Raw genomic sequence first — 21,049 nt, 5'->3', positions numbered from 1 at the left:
AGGTCCTCTTCTCCTCCCTCGTCGAGTCAGACTCCGATGTCCGCGCGCGTGCATTTGTGGCTCGATCCATGGGCCGATCTCGTGCTGAGCCTGGGCACATATGGCGGCCGGGTGTGGCAGGGACCAGCCGTATGGCCACCACCAGCCGCCGCTCTAATTGATGCAGTGTGGCAGTGCTTGATTTGCCCGTCAAACTTGAGCGGGAGAGCGGCAGTGCTCGATTTGCTCATCGGGCGAGCAGCAACATCTGGCCACCAACGCAGCGAGCAGCAGCAGCTGAATCGAGCGTCGGCTATTATAGTACAACATCGCTCGTTTTGCTCTGGTTAGTAACAGCATCGCCATAGTTCAGATAATGTTCAGTTCCTAGTGTCCCTGCTATGCTAGTTTCTGTATGTTCAGAGAGGTACGGTTGTTCGGCCCAGTTCAAGTTCATTTTAGCTCACATTGTATGTTTGTTTAGGATTAATTTGAGATGATTTTGATATTATTTGGTTCGAATATATATGAAATCAGTTTTGCTAAAGCACATGTAGATGTGACATAAGTATTGCACATCTAAGTCCTATGTCATTAATCATACATTGAGATTCGTGCGGATATTTTATTTTTCTTTTTTCTTTTCCTCTTTATTCTTGATTCACTCACTTAGATGTGCAATAACTAGAGCACAATTAGATGTGCCCTAGGCACACCCGTATGAAATTGTGGAGCAGCTATCCTATTTTACATCATCTATTGGGGTGCTATAATGTCCTATTTTACATCATCCTTTGGAGTTGGAGGTTTTTTGTGATGTAAAGCGCACTTTTTGATGATGTAAATTTTACTACAAACATTTTTGTATTTTACATCATTTATTAAAGATGCTCTTAGAGCTGATGATCAGGACGATGGAGCAGCTGCCACCCGGCCCGCCTGAGAGATTATCCTGTCGTGTACGTATAGCCGCTAGATGGTGTTTAGATCTGCAAGGTACATATGTATGGAGTCGTCTGTTAGATCAATGCAAATCAAGTTTTATTTTGTCTCCTTTTTCTTGTGGGAATACATACTAACCTAGGGCAGTAGGAGTGTAGGACTGCTTAAGTCAAGCAAATGAACTGATCAAAGTATTGTAACGTGCATGGAAGGAGCTGCCCTTGCCATTAAGTGGAGACGCGCACCATTCATCCTAGAAACTGACAGTGCAGTTGCCATCTGCCACAGTGCCTACAACCACGCCTTCGACGACGCTCCGAAGCCCAACCGGTACGTTAAATCACATTCCGCCCACCACAACCTAAATGATGAATCACCCACAAAACAATAAACCTAAATGATGCATCAAGTGATATACTGTGTGTATGTTTCTGAATTCAAAGCCTGAATGAGCCGTCTAGCTACATAGAGTATATGTTTTACTGCCTGGTCGACCTGGAACATGCATGCCTGGTAAAACCAACCAGCAAGATATTTGAAGTCCTAAACCAAACTGATGAAGCCCTCACAAAATGGTATGGAAAACAAATAGTTCAATTCATAGATAATGGTAGGCTGGGTGCCTAACAAATCCTTAGACCAGAAGAGGTTATAGTTCGGTTCTCCTCTACAGAAACAATTTAGTTCACCTAATGGGGAAAACGAAAGCAACTGAGTTCACCTTAATTCAATTTCTGCCGATCACTAATGCTCCAGGAAGAACAAGAGAGACATAGAAAGCAAACCATTGTAAAAGCAATTAAAAACACACTAGAGGAACTGGGACGACGACGATGTTTTCCCAAATGAGTCGGGGGACGGTGCCATGCTATTGAGGAGCCGCTTGACCTGCGCGATGACCTGCCTCCCATGGGCGTACATGACCAAAGTGTCCCTGTTGCGCCTCAGCACATCCACGATCACTTTGAACTGACAATCGTTCACCACGTCAATCATCTGTCGCACCACACAGTTTGCATACTGGTGGATTATCATGCCCTGCATGACCAGGCAACCACACAAGATTAGTCACGTGTACTATATCTCTCTAGGGATGTCGACTAACATCGGTAAGACCTCAAGAGCCACATACCACGAGATGATCTGCAGTTTGACCACCGCCTGCAGAAAGGATCTCATCTATGAGAAGCTTGCAATCGTGGTAGCTGCCATAGATTAGGCACTTCTCAATGACTTTGGAAGAGTGCTTCTGGTGGCTCATCTGTACTATACTTCTAGTAAATTTCAACATAATAATTTGTCGATGACGAGGCCCTCCATGCTGCACAATGTACTGCAACATGTCGATAGAACACATATATGAATTGTTTGTTTAGCTGCGACATTATTTCATCAATTACAAACCACTACACACTTTACCTGCACAACGTAGTTTCCATATGGGTCTATAGAAAGCTCCCTTACACAATCGAGAATCTCCGTGATAAACCTGTCCATAATTTGAGGATCCTTGCACAACTCCAGCATTTTCTAAGAAGATCACGAGGACGGGAGGAATAATTACTAAACAAGGTACAAACAAACGTTGAAAAGTAGGAAGCGGTAAAAAGTGTAATGCCCAAACTAACAACCTGAACCACATGGCATCCATAAGGATGGGTGGATAACATCTTGGCCTTGCCACATAACCGTCTGTAGATGAATTGGATATATTGTGGCTGCACACACTCCATGCATTTCTGAACGGCATGGTTTGCATGTTGATCGTAGATACATTTGAATAGGTTGCTATCAAGCTCCGTGGCCATCTCTATTTGTTGATCAATGTCGCTTATTTCAAAAGCCTGAACAAAGAGACGCCATCAGTGACCAAGATCGCAAAGAAACAATATGGCATACAAGGGTAAAAACTTTAAACATAATGAAACATAATCAGTTTAAAATATTTATACATTTGATATTATATTATATTTATAGCAGAAGTTATCTAAGATAATGAACATATTAACAAGAGAATAAATGAGAATGAATGGTTTGACTAAATTACATATTCTATCTTACATGCCACTACAAAGTAGAGGCCTTCCAAATATAAAAGTGCAGTTTTGCAATCTACAAGCACACCTTAATTCCTTCCATCATGAGATGTTAGAGAAGTGATAGTGTTCATCTTACCTTCTGGATCACCCGACAACCATAGAGATGAAGGCTTAGGTCTAACACATGCCCCATTAGATTAGCAATTAGTATCCTGAAGTAGATTGTTGGTCCATGCTCAAGAAGCTACAAAAAAATTAGAAGGTAAGTACAGAAGTTTATGTCCGATTAATCTCAACATCCTTAATTAGAGACTCAAGGTACAAAATTCTACATGAATTGGAGGAACAAAACCTTTTGGATAACATAAGTGGGAAAGGCATTAGCGGCCAGTGTAAGGATGTGAGGCGTGATTTCTTTATATAGCATAACTATCTCTCCAGTAGTTGCTTCGTCAAGTTTCTGCTGTATAAAGCAGCTCCCAATTGGGTCAGCACTGCATGTCAAATACAACAAAGGGTAATGGATGGTTTACCATATAAATGTCGCAATTTCTTCAATGGACGTATAGCACAGTAGGAGGCGTAACCTTAAGAATAAACTGACTGAAACTGATGCTTAGTATGTATTTGTGATATCTTAACAAGGTAAGTATGAAGATAAGGTTGCATGAGTATGTGCACCTGAGAGCAGGCACGTGGCCCTTGACATTGATTAGCCGCATAGACTGGTTTACTGGATTCTTGATCAGCTGAACAAGTGAATTGAACTGGGAATTCCTAGGAGCATTTATATTTGGCACATGCCCCCTAGAACATGCCATCTCAACATCGAGAGCGTAGTGATTCTTCAAAGCCTTAGGGGACTGCCGCCATAGTCTGCAGGATAATTCCTGATCTGGGTCAATCAACGCACGAAGGCATGCCTCCTGAATCGCCATCATATTAGCAAAATTACTAGGCACAATCCTTGAAGAAGATGATGACGATTGTGCACGTAAATCTTCAATGACATCCATATTCTGTAGTGGATTTTGGGAGTGTAGCATGGTATAATCCTTGACCACACTCTTTGTAGAGGCAGAAGAGTTCACATGCTGAAATGGATCTATGTATGTGTCGCCAATTTGGGGCAACTTCTGATTGTGTAGAGTCGACTCTTCTTCGCTCTTTGGATCATGCTGAAAAGGAAACAACAATTTATTATTTCCATTACAGGGAGCACTCATGGTGCAAATATTTACAATAGGTAAAACAACAATGACAACGAGAAGTTACTAACTCATGATCATATTGTAGTTTCAAGGGTAAATTCCATCCATATGTTAGATATATGATACTGGTCAATTCTCACTGCTCAGTGGATCACACTGAGAGTAGAGTCGACGATAGTAAACTTTTCTCAATGCAAATTTTATCTACAACAATCAGTATTTCAACTTTCAAGACAATAACAAAAACTGAAAAATATTTGGGTTTTTTGGGCAAAGAATTGTCATGTCGTGTAATATAGCACAAATGTAGGGTTGCCAAATTAAAATCAAGAAACAATGTAGGTAACTTGAGCAGTACAATCAACCAATCACACAACATCAGTTTTAAATATGCTAAACCAATTTGTCCTGCAATCTTAAAAACTGAAGAAAAAAGTTGATCGGAAGTAGTGGAGAGCACTAGTGCAGTGTAACTTCCACCTCAATCGACCGATTAATCTAGTAAATCGAGCAAATTGCAATGAAAAAATTTCAAGCATAATATAGGGAATGCATGGTTCCCGTCACTATGTTCATCTCATAGCACCAAGACACAATTGAGATGAAAATTTCTCACAAATATAAATGAAGGGAGGTGATTCACCACTGTTTGGTAATAAAAGCATCATCCATCTTGCGATGATGCAAGCAACGTCCCTCCCGTATGGTACCACTGGCTCCTCCCTTATCTTGGCATGTGCATGGTGGAGATGTAGTAATGCAAGACAAGCAGACATCAGGTTGTCACAATGTACCAGGAACAGTGCGGAATGTATCTCAATCTTTGCCCCATCAAAATTCATGGGGAAGGCGGCTCTCATCATGGATTATGTGGAGATAAAGAAATAGGGAGCAAGGCAGTGAAAAAATGGGGAGAGATCTCGGCGAAAGATATAAATGATAAGAGATGATAACGATCCAGCAACAAAAGACCGTTAATGAAATGCAAGGCCTCATCATGGGTCAATTTGATTGTTTATGGACCATCCACCTAAGTGAAAAATCATTACTTATCCTTCAAAAAGTATTTCATAATTTGATTGTTTATGGTTGCTTGTGTTATTTTGAGAAAATGAAAATCTGCTACCTCGAGGACTACAAGCACAACATAGATAGCGAGGGTCATGTCTGTAGAGACCTAAGCGTTCCTTCGACAAGCAGAATTTATATTGATTTTAACATCACGTTCCTTCTTCATAATTTATAATGCCTTTTTAGATTGACAAGGAACAAGAATAAAAAGAACAAGAGATTGAGGTCTATTTTTAGAAATTCAGATGGTTGGGTCAGCAAATTTATGATCAACCTTCTTTATGGTGACTCTGGTGTAACCTTAGTTATAGGAATATTCAGATGGGACGTAGGAATATTTTTTGGCCTACCAATTCACGCGTCTCTATAGTCATACCGAGGCACTAAGCCCACTAACCCAACTCGTGAACAATTTCAGAGATGACTCGCAACATTGATTTAGTTTATGATTCCTACAACATATCAGGGTGTGTTTGGACACTAAATATAAGTGAGCATGGTTGCAATTTGCAAGAAGTGACCTTCAACTGGGAATGGCCATGAAGAGGCTTGTGATGCTAAAATGAATATAAATTCTCTATGGGTGGATGTTGTAAATTCTATAGTGGCATCATGGTAGTTGAGAAATTTTTAGCATGTCACATTAGGCATTTGTTCATTTGGAACTACAAATGTGCATAGTTAGTATCTCAAGTTTTATACCAAATAATTGATGTGATGATGGTGTATTAAGTCGCATAAAAGGTATGTTCCATACATTCCATTGGTCTTAAAGTGTCACCTTGTTATAAGTTGTTTTGTAGAAACAAACCCCGATATTGCCATGAATATCGTAACTTCTACGATGAAAATTTAAATATGGAACAAAATGTATACTTGTCCTTTTCTAAAATTAAAACTATTAACACTAAGTCAAACCATCAACTATACTTCATTCTTTGCCATGAATTATTGTATTCCAATTGAAGCTATTTCCTGTAGTGCTTTTCTACCATCACATTTTTAACGAGAGAAATTTTGAAATCAATTTTCATAAAGAGTTTCTATGAAGGGACTTTCTAGAGAGATAAATGCACCATTGGTCACTCAACTCTCGTGAGATGAGCACATTGGTCACACTTCTTTCAAAATGTGATGAACCGATCACATTGGTTTATTTCCTGAGGAAACTGGTTACTCCTCCATTTCCAACCATAACAGGGTCGATGTGGCATGCTGACTTAGCGTGGGGCCCAAGGTGCAGTCGCTCGTGAGGCTTTTGATTTGTAGAAAAATTCCTGGAAAGAACTTGAGCTCCCTTTCCCCTTGATTTCCAAATCATGCACAAAAAATCCTAATCCTATGCAGGCGGCGATGGGGCAGCAGTACAAGGTACCTTGCATGACTGTGTGGACCACATCAGTTAGGCATCATCAGCTAGACTAGGACAAGGAGGCGTGACCACCGGTGGAATCCCCCCGGCCCTCTGTTGTTTAGTGAGATGGGTGGTGCCACCAGGTAGAAGCGCGTGAGGGAAGAATGGAATTCGATCGCTTTGTGCTACTAGTGATCGAAGACAATCTCTCAGGTAAGTAATTCAAGCCCTCTCTCTAGCATCTATGCATGACTACTTAGGTTTTTCTCAGAAAGATTTCGTTTTCAGGAGGAGTTTGTCAAAATTCGACTTTCGGCTACCACAATACCATTTCGACACCGAGTTCAATGGACCGAGTTCAATGGTGTGGAGCACAAGGCAGACAAATGCATCCACCTACTTCTCCCTGCTCGTTGTGTTGCAAAATAAGGCAGTGGCATCATTCGAAGGCTTTTGGGGTGCGAATTTGAGGTAAATTGTTTGATCTCATCGCAAAATGTTTTTAACAAAATCAAATCCATCAATGAATATTCTGTAAAAAAGAACAAAGAAACATGATTTAATTTGATATCATGTTCTGTCTAGCAGTGAACCAAGTCCATCTGTGAGTGTTCAGTACAATGAGTAGGCTAATGCATGTTTTCCTATTTGAAATTGAGCACATATAGTTTGTTACTGAATTAATTCGATGGTGCTGGCCTCTTCATCTCTGTCCTTGAGGGCGGCAAAGGCAGCCTCGCTGCAACTCGGCGGCAATGCTTCGGCAGCCTGGTGCCAGATCGCCTCAGCCTGTGCAGCGGAAAGAGATGTCGTGAGCACCGCCTGGTCGAGCTATTGTTGTGCACCACGTGGGCCTCCTAGTCATGCATGGTGAGCACGGACGCTTAATACGCAGGTGTTGGCAACCCCAAAACCACCTTCTTGGTAGGAAAGAACTTGTCCTGCTCACTGTCACCAACGTTGTTGTGTGGCTGTGCCTACATCACCTCGAGTGCCTCCTCTGCCTCAGCATCTTCCTACTCAATCTCAAGGCGTTTAGGAGAGATCTCTGACGCTACCAGCTCGATGTCGGAGGAGTTGTAGTATCAGCCCATGCTAGAGGAGGATTTGGATGTGCCGAACTTGGAGCGGCCCATGCCATATGAGAAGTCACCCATCCTGGGCGTTGGGCGGCGGTGCCGTCGTGGAGCCGCCCACTAATGGAGACCCACGAGGTGAAAAGCTTCATTGGCAGTGTGCCAAGCAAGAGAAGGAGGGAGTAATGGTGTTGCTTGGCTATGGAAAAATCATGCAGACCAACCTCATTATAAAGTGAGATGGCCATGGCGGGAGTGGGAGAGGGTGATGGCGGGAAAAGAGCATTAGCAGGAATGGGCGATGGTAGGAAGATGGAAATGGCAGGTATGGGAGATGGTGGGAAGGCACAGTGGGCATGGGGGCGCTGCCGGGTGTATCCTCTGCCAACATGCGTACGAGCGGCAGAGTAGAGCAGAGATGAAAGAGATTATAGTGGAGGCTTTGCAAAAGACTCCCTCCCCTCCATGATAAAAATGAAGGGGTGCATTGCAAAAAAGTAAAAGTGAAGTAAATGTCCCCTGAGCTTAGCTTGTTTCCAGGGTGTTTTCTGCAAACTAAACACCTCTTGAGCGAATGCACTATGAGCCCCACGCTGAGTTAGCACACCACGTCCGCATGGATAATGGTTGGGAAAGACCAACCAGTTCGCTCATAGAACTTCCCAAAGTGACTAGTTCGTCACATTTTGAGAGAAGAATGACAAATGTGCTCTTCTTGCCAGAGTTCAATGACCAATGGTCTATTTGTCTCTTTTATAGATATTAATTCATATGAAGCTTCAAAACATATCACAAGGAATGACTTAGGTATTAGACAAATAGTTTGTTTCCCCTTGATTCACACTAGGATTTGTGTCTGACGGTATGCTTCAAATGAATGAAATCTAGTTCATTCCTGGGAACAATTCTCATCTTGACAACACCATTAGCTCTTCAAATCTCTTATCATTTGAATCTCACAACTAAACATAGTTACTTAACTTGATACGCTATTCAACATTAGAACACAATGTCTATTAATGTTACATAGGTTCCCGACTAATTGGGAATGTTCTACAAATACGCATCAATTTGGATGTTCTAAAGGGAGCTCACATAAGCCTGTAGTTAATGATCCTCGATGTCTCTCACGTCATAGAACAAGGCTTGCATCCTTGGTAGCTGATAATGGCATAACTGTGACTCGCAGAGGTGCTTCATGTACTACCCATATTGATGCATTTGAAGCAAGCATTGTTAGAAGCTTGTTGATACACAACAAGAAAGTAGAATGTTGTCCCAAAACTCATAATCCAAATGTAGCCATCCCATCTGGTATAACCACACAAGATATTCAACTACACTTGAGTATAATTGATACCATTCAAAGCATCTTGATACATGGTTTACTTATTAATATAGTAACAATATGGATACAGGGTGTATGCCCCTGGTCTCTAATCATAGAGTTGCAATCACTACAACTAGACACCACTTTTGACCACACAAGGTGATCACTTGGTGCTTCCTTCGTAGAGCACAATATTTTAGTTAATCACTACAGACCAACTAAAATACTAACCATTGACGGTTGAACCACCACTCGCTCTAACAAGTAGGCTTTGGGAACCGAAGCATGACTTTGAGGTTTCTTTCATCCTTTGGGCATGCTGAGAAATAAGGCTTCAAGGACCAAGCCATTCCTTATATTAGAAATACCCCCGAAAGTAGGTTGTAGGCATTTAAGCATGCCTTTAAGTCATTGCTCGTGTTCCTATTGAGGATTTTGACTATTGATGCCTTTGTGAACTTTAACTTTACATACTTGGGTTAAAGGTACGAATCCAAGTAGTTTGTTTACCCCTTTTGATCAACTTGGGGTGCCTTTATAGGTTGTGATTTGTTCACCATGAATGGGCTAACCTTTATTATCTCACTTCAAGTGCTTCATGTTTCTATAAACAATGGTGTCAAGGACAGTGGAAGCACATCCTAAGAGACAAGCACAAGGCCTGTGACTCAATGTCTGCCATGATGATATGGGTCCCTGTGGCATGAGTGAAAATCTAGGGTCTCTATGAATGTGTTGATTGATAACAAGCCCTTGTCAAAATTCACACACGAAATAAAGAGGAGAAGAACCAGGCACAACTATTTTTTAAATGTTCAGAGAAAATCTAAGACGATTGCACTAAGCGAGCACTTTGCAGGAATGGGTACTTGGTTGCAGTGCATACTTAGAACAACCAAATATATATTGATCTAGTGTCATGAGGTGGTCTACCCCTGTTGATGGCTGGAGTCTGAAATGTGCTCCAAACCAGTGTGGTTGCGATATATGATTGCATCCCTGCCCCCATCACCTGGCACCTTCACTTCACGCTGAGGCCGTCGGTGGAGCTACCACCAGGAGATTGCGCAATCGTGATCTCCATCTTTATGGCACTTAATATGCATGCATTTCAGGATCCTCCAAGTGTGCTTCAATCGTCATATCCCCAACTTGCCACCACCACTTGCCTCGCCACCCACCACCAATTATAAGGGGAAATTGATATCCTCTCATCTTTGTTGGTGCCTTGAGGATTTGTTATTTCTTCGGTTGTAACATCTTGTTTTGCCCCATCCACCTTAGACCTTGACTATTGGACATTTTATTTTTTTTCTTTGACACTATCTCGATATGTGAGGCAATACTCGGTCAGAAATGTCCCTAGTAATATTTGTTCCCCACCCTACCTTTCTGCATCCCCTAATTTCCTCTTGTTCAACCACACTAGAGCAGACCATGTCATTAGAGGTCTCCAGGATGAAGGAAACAATGCCCCCTAGGGCGAGGGAGGACATAGAGGTATTGGAGAATGTACATTGCAACATGGTCGGTGACTATGGTGTTGTTTGTGTGGGGTTGGCTCCTTGTATGTGACCTTATCTCCTTATAGCGACTATGGATAGGTAACAGAGCATTGCTCGACAATGCAGTAAACATAGACAGATGATGCAACCCTTTGGGCAATGAGTGTGACAAGGTCATTGTCAGAGGGAGGCGCACATGGGTCCCATGTGGCATCGACACATCAATGTGACACCGACACATGAATAGACATCTTTCACCCATTGTGGTACTGTCCCGATGTACCGTTGGTGCAACATACTGAATGCGGATCGATATGCCTCCTTTGGCCATCGAATTCATGGACATTGTACCCCCTACTTAGTCAGAATTGGACGGGTCAAATTAGAGAAGGAATTTTCCATGCACGCTGCTGCCCAGTTCGCCGCATCCATGTAGGTCACCACCACCGTGCCTTGGCTCCATCGGAGGTGGAGTGGGATGAAAAAACTAAAGTGAGATTTACTAATTTGCATTGTTGGCTTGATTAGAAGATCTCCCATTTTACCGGGAAGGCTACTTCTAACCCATTAAGGAAGAAAACGAGCAATCCAGCAACCATTCTCTAAGACAAATGGCCCAACACCAGGATATTTTCTTTCTTCTTGTTTTGGCGGGAACACGATTCTCTTTTCCCTTAGGAGAGAGTACGATATGTATTAGTGTCGAACCTTACTTAAAAAAGTCACGATATGTATCTTAGGCATGGACAAAAAAATCCTTTTTAAATGTAAAACTAGTTTCCAAAATAATTTTGGTCATTAGGCAACCACATCTGCGGTAGCTAATAAGCAACCTACCATATTATTAGTAATCCGTGGTAACTATAAATTATGGTGGAAACATATCCTGCTTTCATTGAGTATACGTATAAAGTAGTACCATTAGTGATCTACCAAATAATTATACAGTAGTGCTATAGCTAGGAACTTAATAATATTTTTTAGATAAGGCTTGGCAGGATGCGGCACATCAAAGCGTTCCCTGCCCTAGCCGCCACCATGGGCAAGGTGACTAGGGAGGCGATCTTTTTCCACCGATCTCCGCCGGCGAGGGTGCTGGCCCCCTCTCTCTCTCTCCGGCTGCTGCTCCGGCGGCAGGAGGGAGGGGGACCTCGTTCCTCTGGTCTATAGTTAGGATTTGGATTTGTACGTGGTGGTGCGTTGTTGGGGTGGTGGGAGCGGCGCCCGGATGAATAAATCTGCCTCAACTCCACTCCCACACCGGCGGTGTCCATGGCGGTGTCCATGGCGGCGTCTCGGAGTTGGTGCCATCATGTATTTGTCGATCCTTCAGATCCGTGATGTTAGGGTTCATGGATGGTGTCAGCGAGGCGGTGCCGGCGACTCCATCAGGTGTGTCTCTTCTTCTACTCTGTCCCCGTTGCTGCGGTGTTGTCTCCAACGTCATGGTGGAGCATGGAGGTTTTGTCGTCCAGGAGTGCGCGCAGACGCTTGTCTACGCAAGTGACAGCTGGAAGATGGTGCATCTTGTGCTGGGTTTGTGGTTGGAGGCTAACAGTTCTGGTTTCCTCTTCTGACGTCGTAGTCGTGTGGGGGTGTCAATTATGGAGTTCGATGGCATGTTCAGGGACACGTTGCCCCAGTTTGATTTTTTCAACGATAATGGTTTTGCTTCAGGCAAACTACTTTGGGGGTCTGTAAAGCTGCTGATCAGCAGCAGAGTCGCGTCGAGCTCGGGTGAAGAGGTGATTTGTCTCCTTTTCCTTAGAGCATCCCACTAGGCCCCCCAACAGCCCCCAGAGGCCCTTTTTCCTCGCTGGCGACCGATTTTCTCTCCAGCCGTGCCCCCAAGTTCTCAAAAAGCGCCGGATTTGGCCAGATTTACGGTCGGCGATCCCATCCCAAACCCAACGAGCTGGGGGGCAGCTGGGGGCGCCGGCGCTGCTTCTCCCATGCAAAAGACCCACTGTCAGCCACTCCCTCTCTCTCTCATCTCTTTTTTGGTGGGCGAGAGGATGAACGATGAGGAGGTCGGCGGGAGGCCAGGGCGGAGCTCACGGTGCGGCCGGCGCGGAGCTCCCTGCCGGGGCAGAGCTCGCGGCCGAGGCGGAGCACGCGACCGATGCGAAGCTCGGCGGAGGAGTTGCTGCAGATGGAGGCGGAGGGGCGGCAGGAGGATGGGCGCACGGCGAGGTGACGGCCGCACGGCGGGGAGGCCGACCGCGGGTGCACGGCGGGAGGCCGACCGCGGGCGCACGGCGGCGGCTGGCCGGCGGGCGTGAGGAGCGGAGAGGAGATGGTCGTCGTGGCTTGGGCGTGGCCTGATTTGCTGTGGATTGTCCGCTCGACTACTGTTGGGTGGGGGGCACGGCTGGGTAATTTTTGACCCCTGAGCCAAATTTGCCGCCGGATCAACCCCAAGCGGCTGAAAAAGTTGCTCCTAGGGCCCTCAACGGCTGGAGATGCTCTTAGTGGAGAGGGCCAGACGCTGGTTTTTTGCATAGGATTATCCTATCTTTTCAGTCCTGTAATATCGATATTTACGTGGCTTGTAACCGAATCTTTATGTTAGTAATGAGACACGTATTACTATGCAAAAAATATATTCTTTTATATGAAAAATTATTTTCCAAAATACTATAATTCACTAAGAGCTGGATGTCTTATCTTAGGTAATTAACAAGCAAGCCCGGCCCAATGCAGTAAAAATTGGAAAATTCCACTACCATTAATTGGTGCTAAATATATGTATATAAGTACTAATACAATAGAACTAGGACCTTCAACCCTTGTGAACGTTCTCCTGGCAAACAAAAGTGGTCCCATGGCAGTTTTCACTGCATTTGAGGGGTGTAGGGCTGGCAGTTTTGAGGGGTTTGGTCCCTGTGGTAGTTATTTTCCATTAAGGGGTTTTTTTGGCCAAAAACTGCAAGCCGTGGGATGAAGATCGTATGGCCAAGGGGAGGAGGGGTGCGCTAGGGTTAGTCTCACAGGGAACGTCACCTAGATAAGATTTCCTAGAACTATACTATTAGCAGTCCGAGTGTTTCACTTTGGACTATATCTTATAATCATGTAATTTAAACAAAAATATGATTTGACATCTTATTTAATGAGGAAACAGAGAGTTACCATATCTCAATCTAGATATAACTTTCACACCAAAACCAAAAATACTCATATATTCTCTCTCATAAGACCCATTAAATGAGAGATCGTTTAGATAGAACAATAGTATTATACAATGCACCCGAGGAGCTATATCTAAACACATATTAAATATACATGATAGAGTTTATGATATTTGTGTAAAAGAATTAATATACGGGTGTAAATGCATTACTCATATACTCCTTTACCTATCAATATGCATTTATAGCAGTACATTAATTATCAGTCTGAAATAGGTTGCATGATATGTATGATGTAAACAATGATATACGGGGCTGGCATAAATAATTAATTAATTACCTGTTCATCTAAGAAGTTGAGGAAAAGGCTCCTGTCATGTTGACCGCCGCCAAGAGCAATGGTGGCAGCATCATCCTCCCATATCTCTTTGCCGCTGTCTATCCCGCTGCTACAACGAAACTGGGATGCCGTTCGCACATAATCGTCAATGGTCTTGGATTTGCCTTTGTTATCCATCTCTCTGTAAAATTTTACACATTGTCAGTGTGTAAAAACATGGTTCTTTTCCTCACAGGAAAGCTACATCCACAAGTTTAGTCCATTCAAACAAACAAGAGCAAGAAACATGTTTGCACCCAAAATAAGTGAACATGTACCAGTACGAAAATCAGATCTAATTAGCTACAAGTAACAAGTCCAAGAAAACATGATAGATCTAGATAAAATATGTGCAAGATAATACAAGGGAGTTGTAATCAGTGAACAGAAAATTAACTACGCACAAGATCTGATCTAAACTCTTGTATTCCATACTTAGCCTAAGTATTCTGATTCAAAGGAACACAAGCATGAATTTTCAACAAACAAAGGAACACAAGCATGAATTCAACATGTACACTTACTAATAAAGATGGACCAGAGAAAAATATATAGCGACTGAAAAAAGTCAGATCTAGCACAAGAAACATAAGGAGAGGAGACATGGATTAGATCTAGAGTAGTTAAGAAGCATAGGATGTGGAGTGTATACAACTTGCCTTGCGTGAAATTAAAGGAGAGCCCGGTGGAGTATACAAGTAATAGAGAATCGACCGTGGTTCAAAGGAACACCAATATGGAACTAGTCCATGTTGTAACCAGAGGAGGATGTTCTTTGGTTTAAAGGAACACGAGTAGAGCCCGGAGGAGTTTACTGAATGACTTTTTTGAGAATGTGATTGTGTGTGTGAGAGAGATATAAACCGGGGGAGGGGAGGGGAGGGAGGTGCATATCAGTTTCAACTGGAGAGCTGCCACGTGTATGTGAGGCCAGAGATTAGGCGTATGTTACTACTATCAGTGTATCACCACTAGCGCCGCCGAATTGCTGGCTTGCTGCTGCTATTGCGCTGCTTTCCAGCCGTCCGCTGCAGAAAAGGACACTAGAAAATATATTTTTGGGAGACGCTTGTGACTTTATGCATACTCACCACTATTACTGTACAATGCGGGAGTTGCATAATCTCATAGTCAGAGGAACATGTATAAGTAATGAAGAAAGCAATAGCAATAAAACTAAACGATCATTATGCTAAGGTAACAGATGGGTCTTGTCCATCACATCATTCTCTAATGATGTGATCCCGTTCATTAAATGACAACACATGTCTATGGTTAGGAAACTTAACCATCTTTAATTAACGAGCTAGTCTAGAAGAGGCATACTAGGGACAATTAGTTTTGTCTATGTATTCACACATGTACTAAGTTTCGGTTAATACAATTCTAGCATGAATAATAAATATTTATCATGATATAAGAAAATATAAATAACAACTTTATTATTGCCTCTAGGGCATATTTCCTTCAGTCTCCCACTTGCACTAGAGTCAATAATCTAGATTACGTACTAATGATTCTAACACCCATGGAGTCTTGGTGTTGATCATGTTTTGCTCGTGAGAGAGGCTTAGTCAACGGGTCTGCAATATTCAGATCCGTATGTATCTTACAATCTCTATGTCTCCCTCCTTGACTTGATCGTGGATGGAATTGAAGCGTCTCTTGATGTGCTTGGTTCTCTTGTGAAATCTGAATTCCTTTGCCAAGGCAATTGCACCAGTATTGTCACAAAAGATTTTCATTGGACCCGATACAGTGCGACGGGCACGCAATGCGGTTCGGCAGGCGTGGCCGTTCAGTCGGGGTGCTGTCAAAGTGTCGCTGCAGTATACAGTACATGTGTGAAGGCGTGCGGTGCACAGGCTGGAGGCATGCGGTTCACTACCAGCCACCTCTCACGTAGTTTTTTTGTGTTTTAGATTTTGTTTTGTTTGCAATCAGTGTTGTTTATACTTTCGTATGTGTATGTTGTGTCATTGTGTAATCCATTGCTCGTTTGTATCTCGTGTGTAGTTCACTAGTGATCCCGTGTTTGTCTATCAAAAGTTCATTCCTGCTAGGAGATTTTGTCAAGCATATTTGCGTTGTTTCATGCAGTGCACATGTGCCACCCCTGTAGTGCACTAGTCTTGTTCTTGCAGTGCAAAACGTGTCACCCCTGAGGAACGTATACAGATAACTACTCTCATCCTTGCAGTGCAGAACACATGATGGAACAAAAAGAAAAAATATAACTCCAGCAAGTAATGCGGTTCACTTGGCCATTTGATGCAGTGTGGTTTTCCAACCGAAGCAATGCGATTGACCGTCTGATCTTGTTCATCATGTTAGTGCAAGAATTTTCTTTCTACCGAAATGACAAAAAAGTAATGATGTTCACTTCTTCATACTTTTGTGGTTCACTTACGCCCGATGTGAAGCGCACTTCACTCTCTTCGTCTGAGAAAAATTTACGTCCGACAAATATAATGAAGTTTACTTGACTCTCTCATGCAGTGCGATTTTCAGTCTGAAGCAGTGCGTTCTGTTGTCTGATGCAGAACACACGTAAATTTGGGTGTCGCGAAAAACAGAGTGTCCGCTTTTCGGTAAAAATGAAAATGCTCTTAAACTGAAATAATTAAAGAGTGTGTTCTACATGGAAAAGTTGTGTCTCGTCAATATCTTTCCAACGGTATATAATTTGGATCATTCCGACCAACGGTTTGTAAAAAAATTGCGAAAAACGGCCCGTTGCAACTCATTGTCTGTGCACGATTTCCAAAATTAACTCAAAATCGTAAGGAATCTCAAAAATATTTCTACATATAGAAGTTGCGCCTCATCCGTAGCTTTCCAATGGCGTATCGTACATCTCATTTCAAAAAACGGTTAAAAAACTGGAGCGAAAACAGTACCAAAAATTTGCAAAACTATGAAAAACAGAATTCCGCAATTAAGTAAATTTGAAACTGCTCTTAAATCGTAAGGAATTAGAGAAAGTAATACATATGAAAAAGTTGCGCCTTGACGATATCTTTCCAACGGTGTATCATTTGCTTCATTCTGATAAGCGGTTTGTGAAAAACGTGAAATTACGCTCGCTGTCACTCCTTGGGCGCTCACTGTTTTTGAAACTGCTCTTAAACCGCGATGAATCTCGAAAAGTGTTCAACATGGCAAAGTTGCGCCTAATCCATAGCTCTCCAACGGTATATTATACGCCTCCTTCCGACAAATGGTTAAAAAACTAGAGCGGAAATAGTACCGAAAACACACTGCATGCAGTTTTTTCCGACACGAAGTTCACTAGTCTCTCTATTGCAGTACCTTTGTTACAGAAAGTGTAGTGCCCTCGCGTTAAACATGCAGTTCTCAAGTGTTAGCAGAATAACTATTCTGCTAATATTAGCAGAATAGACCGTGTATATATATATATGGTCAAACTTCCCCTTCCGCTTCCCGACAAAGGTGGACTGTGTTTCGACCCACAAATGTGTGCTTGTGGCGCGAGAAGGGCCAGACCACATACGAACCACGTGCGGGTGGCCCTACTATATGTATATGAAAATGGTGTGGTGTGTGATATTTAACTACCATTCATAACTTTTGATGTGGCACATGTGCCTCGCAAATTAACAGGACTTCCCCGACCCCACGGAGGTTGCAGGTAGCGCGAAGTAGCCCCCCACACACACACGTTGGGGGGGAGGGCATCTCACCAAGACGTACTATAATACGGACCAAGCAGAATCTAACTTGGTCGTACAACCTCTCCCCACTCGTTGTTGGTCAAAGTGATGGATGTCCACACGGCCCCACAAAATGGGCTAGCTTATCGTCGATAACCTCGCGAGGGAGTATTGTATGAAGACAAACCCACTATGTGCATGTGGCCCAAGTATGTATATGGAAGTGGTTGTGTGGTGTTTGAATACCCAATGCGCAAATTTGATGTGGCACCATGCTTTGGAACCGTAAAATCCCCACACCGAGCAAGGGTTCATGACGCATAGCATGCGCTCAAACTTAATTAGTCTTGGAATGGGTCGACCTACTATACAGTAACTCGAAGCAAAGAAGAAGAATATATCCACCTTGTATCCTTTCTCGTCGTTGGTCGAAATGATGGACGTCCACGCGGGCCCACGAATATATATAGGCTTGCCACCCATAACCAAGCGAGTGAGAGTGTGTCCAAAGACAACCATTATTGCATGCGTGTGTCCCGAACATATTGATGGAGTGCATGCATATGTGTTGAATACCCGACCCAACTCACAACATTGATGTGGTGCATGCGTTGAAAATCGCAGAGGTCCCCACACAGAGCAAGAGGTCGTTCATGATGTGTCATGTGCTCCCCCACCCCTTCAACCCAGCGGGATGGATTCATGTGTACAGATGCACTATTATATATATGTAATCTCACATCATGATCTATATCAAGACAAAACAAAAAGTTAATCCCCTCCTAAGTCAAATTAGTTAAACTCTCTCGCACTATCGGTGAAAGTGATGGACCAAGCTGGTCACCCCCCCTCGACACGTACTATATATACACCTAGTAACACAACCCTAAAAGAATTAATCCTCCTTGTTCGTCAAATGAGTACCTCTCTCTCGTTGGGTCAAAGTGATGTACGATGAACTCGCGGGCCCAACACAGAAGCAAAGCGTACGTCGCACGCGAGTGATCATCCTATATAGGACTACATACCACCGTCTGCATGCATGTGGCCCAAAGAGATGTTTGTGTGATGTTTGAATACACAATGCACAATTTTGATGTGGCACCACATATATAGGAAACGAAAAAGTCCCCGCAGAGAGCGCGAGGTTCATGACGCGTGGCATGTGCTATATGTACGCCCCCATTCGACGTGTGGTATATATGTACTTCTACTATATAGCACAAACCAAAAAAGAATCATTCCTTGATGATCAAATTAACCTCTCTCTCTCATTGGGTCAAAGTGATGGAGGACAACCTCGCATGCCCACAGATGGAAGCGCCACACGCGAGTGAGTTCCAATATATAGGGAAACCACCGCCTGCATGGTATTGCGTGATATTTAAATACCAATATAATGTGCAACTTTGAGGTGGAACCTGCCTCGGGAACCGAAAATTCCCCACATGTAGCGAGGTTATGACACACATCTAACATTCTTAAGAAGTTGCTCCCCACTTCTACCTATTATCTCAACATGCACACTGTCCACATCATCACCATGCCACATCATCAATACTAAATAGAAGCAACCCACTAACCCCACTAACCTTTATCTTGACATGCAACATATCCACCTTAGCACACATGTCCCCCACATGCCACACCAGCACATGCAGCCAAATCATCATTTTTATTTTAGTGTTAAACCACTAATTTCCCCCCTTATTTTTAGGTAACTGCATCGGCGTATTGAAACACATATGCATGTAAAGTTTAGCAAAACGAATACTAGCGGCTTGATTCCCCATTAATAGTTCAGTTTCCAACCATAGGAGCCAAGCAGCCTCTCTCCCTCCATTAATTCTTCAGTTTCCAACCATAATCCTAAAAGCCATTCTCCTTAAGAACAAAGAGCCATGCACCTCGATCTCACCACTCAAAAAAGGTCAGGTTTTCCCTTGCCTAGACACACCTGACAGCCGTCAATTGCCCCCCCTCTCTCGATCAAAATGATGGAGCCACTGGTAGGCGATCTCCGCATGAAGTCTACCACTCTCGCTCGACCGCCGGTATGTGTCGCCTGCAACTCCTCTCTGCGCGGGTTGGGCCACGATTCTGTTGTTGGCCACCGAGATCGTAGGAAAGGCACAACCGAATCAGCGTGTGTGCACGCCGATCTTCTCCTTTTGACCTTCTCCAGCATGTCTGATGGTCTTCCTCGCCTCCATCTCTTTGACCTTCTCCAGCCACCTAGAATCTGAGGTCGTTAATGAATGCATAACCTATGAGGCCGTTGTGCACCATTGCTCTGTACCATGGCTGTCATGTACGTTGACTGTTGTGCACTTTGGTATATCTGACAGCTTTAGTTTTCAGCTACCTTTGATTTCTACTATCCCTGAGCTCTTGGCTTTGAATTTTTCAAATCGCACTCCAACCTGAAAAGTGCTCAAAGTTTTACCTCCAAGGGTCATTGCTGCTTCACTGATTCTTAGGACTCTTGCTACTCGGGAAACAAACTCTCATCCCTTCATTTTCTTATTTATAGTAAATGAGCTGAGCACATGCTTCTGCTAATGTTCTATTTTGTTACCTATATTGTTCGCATGAAGCTCCCATCTCTGAATTTAATTAGTTACTGTTGGATGAGCATGCCCTTCTATTTGTTTCTATGTGTAGAGAGGAATAATAATCTTTTCCCATTCCAATGTAATGTATTTGTTTGAACATGTTACCTACAAACCAAAATAACTACACATGCTTCCTTGAAGCAATTTCCATCTGATTTGTAAAGGTGGATAGCACTAGCAATTCTTGGTGCGATCCTATTGGTCTGTTGTTTCCATTTATTTCAGCCTCATGTTTAGTTTCTCACAGCTAGCTTGACTATACAACTTTAACCTTTGCAGTAATGTGTCTTTTTTTGCCATATGCAGGACATTGTCAACCACGCATGCAAGGTTCTCACAAACTACTCTTCCTTCTCACTAAATCTGGTGTACTATTGCTCAAATGAATAATTAGTCCTCATTGGGTTGATCAACTTTGATTGTTTTCTTTCTTAGTGGAACTTTAATTATGCAAGTAACTGCATGAATAAAAAGTAATCTATCTTGGACAATTTATATTTGCTTCTTGACCATGCAATATCCTAATGACAGACTGCTTATCTTATAGATATGGTGACCACTTTGATCTATATTCATTGCACTAATGGCAGACTCTGCAACTTCAACCAAAATAACTCTCATTTAGTTTTGTTTGCTTCCATACCATGTTGAGAAATTTATAGAGGGATGTTATGATTTTTTATATCGAGGCTCACGCGAGTATCTTGGAATCGTTCCGATGGCTTATGATGAGAACACTGTCT

General features: G+C 43.0%; 1 protein-coding gene across 1 annotated transcript; it reads right to left on the bottom strand.

The window, feature by feature from the left end:
- Positions 1-1,046: 1,046 nt before the first annotated feature.
- On the bottom strand, positions 1,047-14,155 carry LOC125533904 (uncharacterized). Its single transcript, XM_048697232.2, has 8 exons — positions 13,979-14,155; positions 3,642-4,138; positions 3,313-3,454; positions 3,097-3,204; positions 2,553-2,765; positions 2,341-2,451; positions 2,054-2,254; positions 1,047-1,959 (listed from the first exon to the last, which is right to left on the bottom strand). The coding sequence occupies exons 1-8, from the start codon at positions 14,153-14,155 to the stop codon at positions 1,732-1,734; spliced, it is 1,677 nt and encodes a 558-aa protein (XP_048553189.2). The 3' UTR covers positions 1,047-1,731.
- Positions 14,156-21,049: the final 6,894 nt, after the last annotated feature.

This window comes from Triticum urartu, chromosome 2A, assembly GCF_056163025.1.
Source record: "Triticum urartu cultivar PI428250 chromosome 2A, HENAU_Tu73, whole genome shotgun sequence".
Lineage (NCBI taxonomy): Eukaryota > Viridiplantae > Streptophyta > Magnoliopsida > Poales > Poaceae > Triticum > Triticum urartu.
Note: the sequence above shows the minus strand (reverse complement) of the source record. Positions and strands in the feature narration are given on the sequence as shown.

Coding starts and splice junctions, on each gene's coding strand:
- LOC125533904 (XM_048697232.2), bottom strand. CDS start 14,155: ATGGATAACAAAGGCAAATCCAAGACCATTGACGATTATGTGCGAACG. Junction 4,139..13,978: donor TCAACTTCTTAGATGAACAG/GTAATTAATTAA, acceptor TTTCCTTTTCAG/CATGATCCAAAGAGCGAAGA. Junction 3,455..3,641: donor GGCCACGTGCCTGCTCTCAG/GTGCACATACTC, acceptor TTTGACATGCAG/TGCTGACCCAATTGGGAGCT.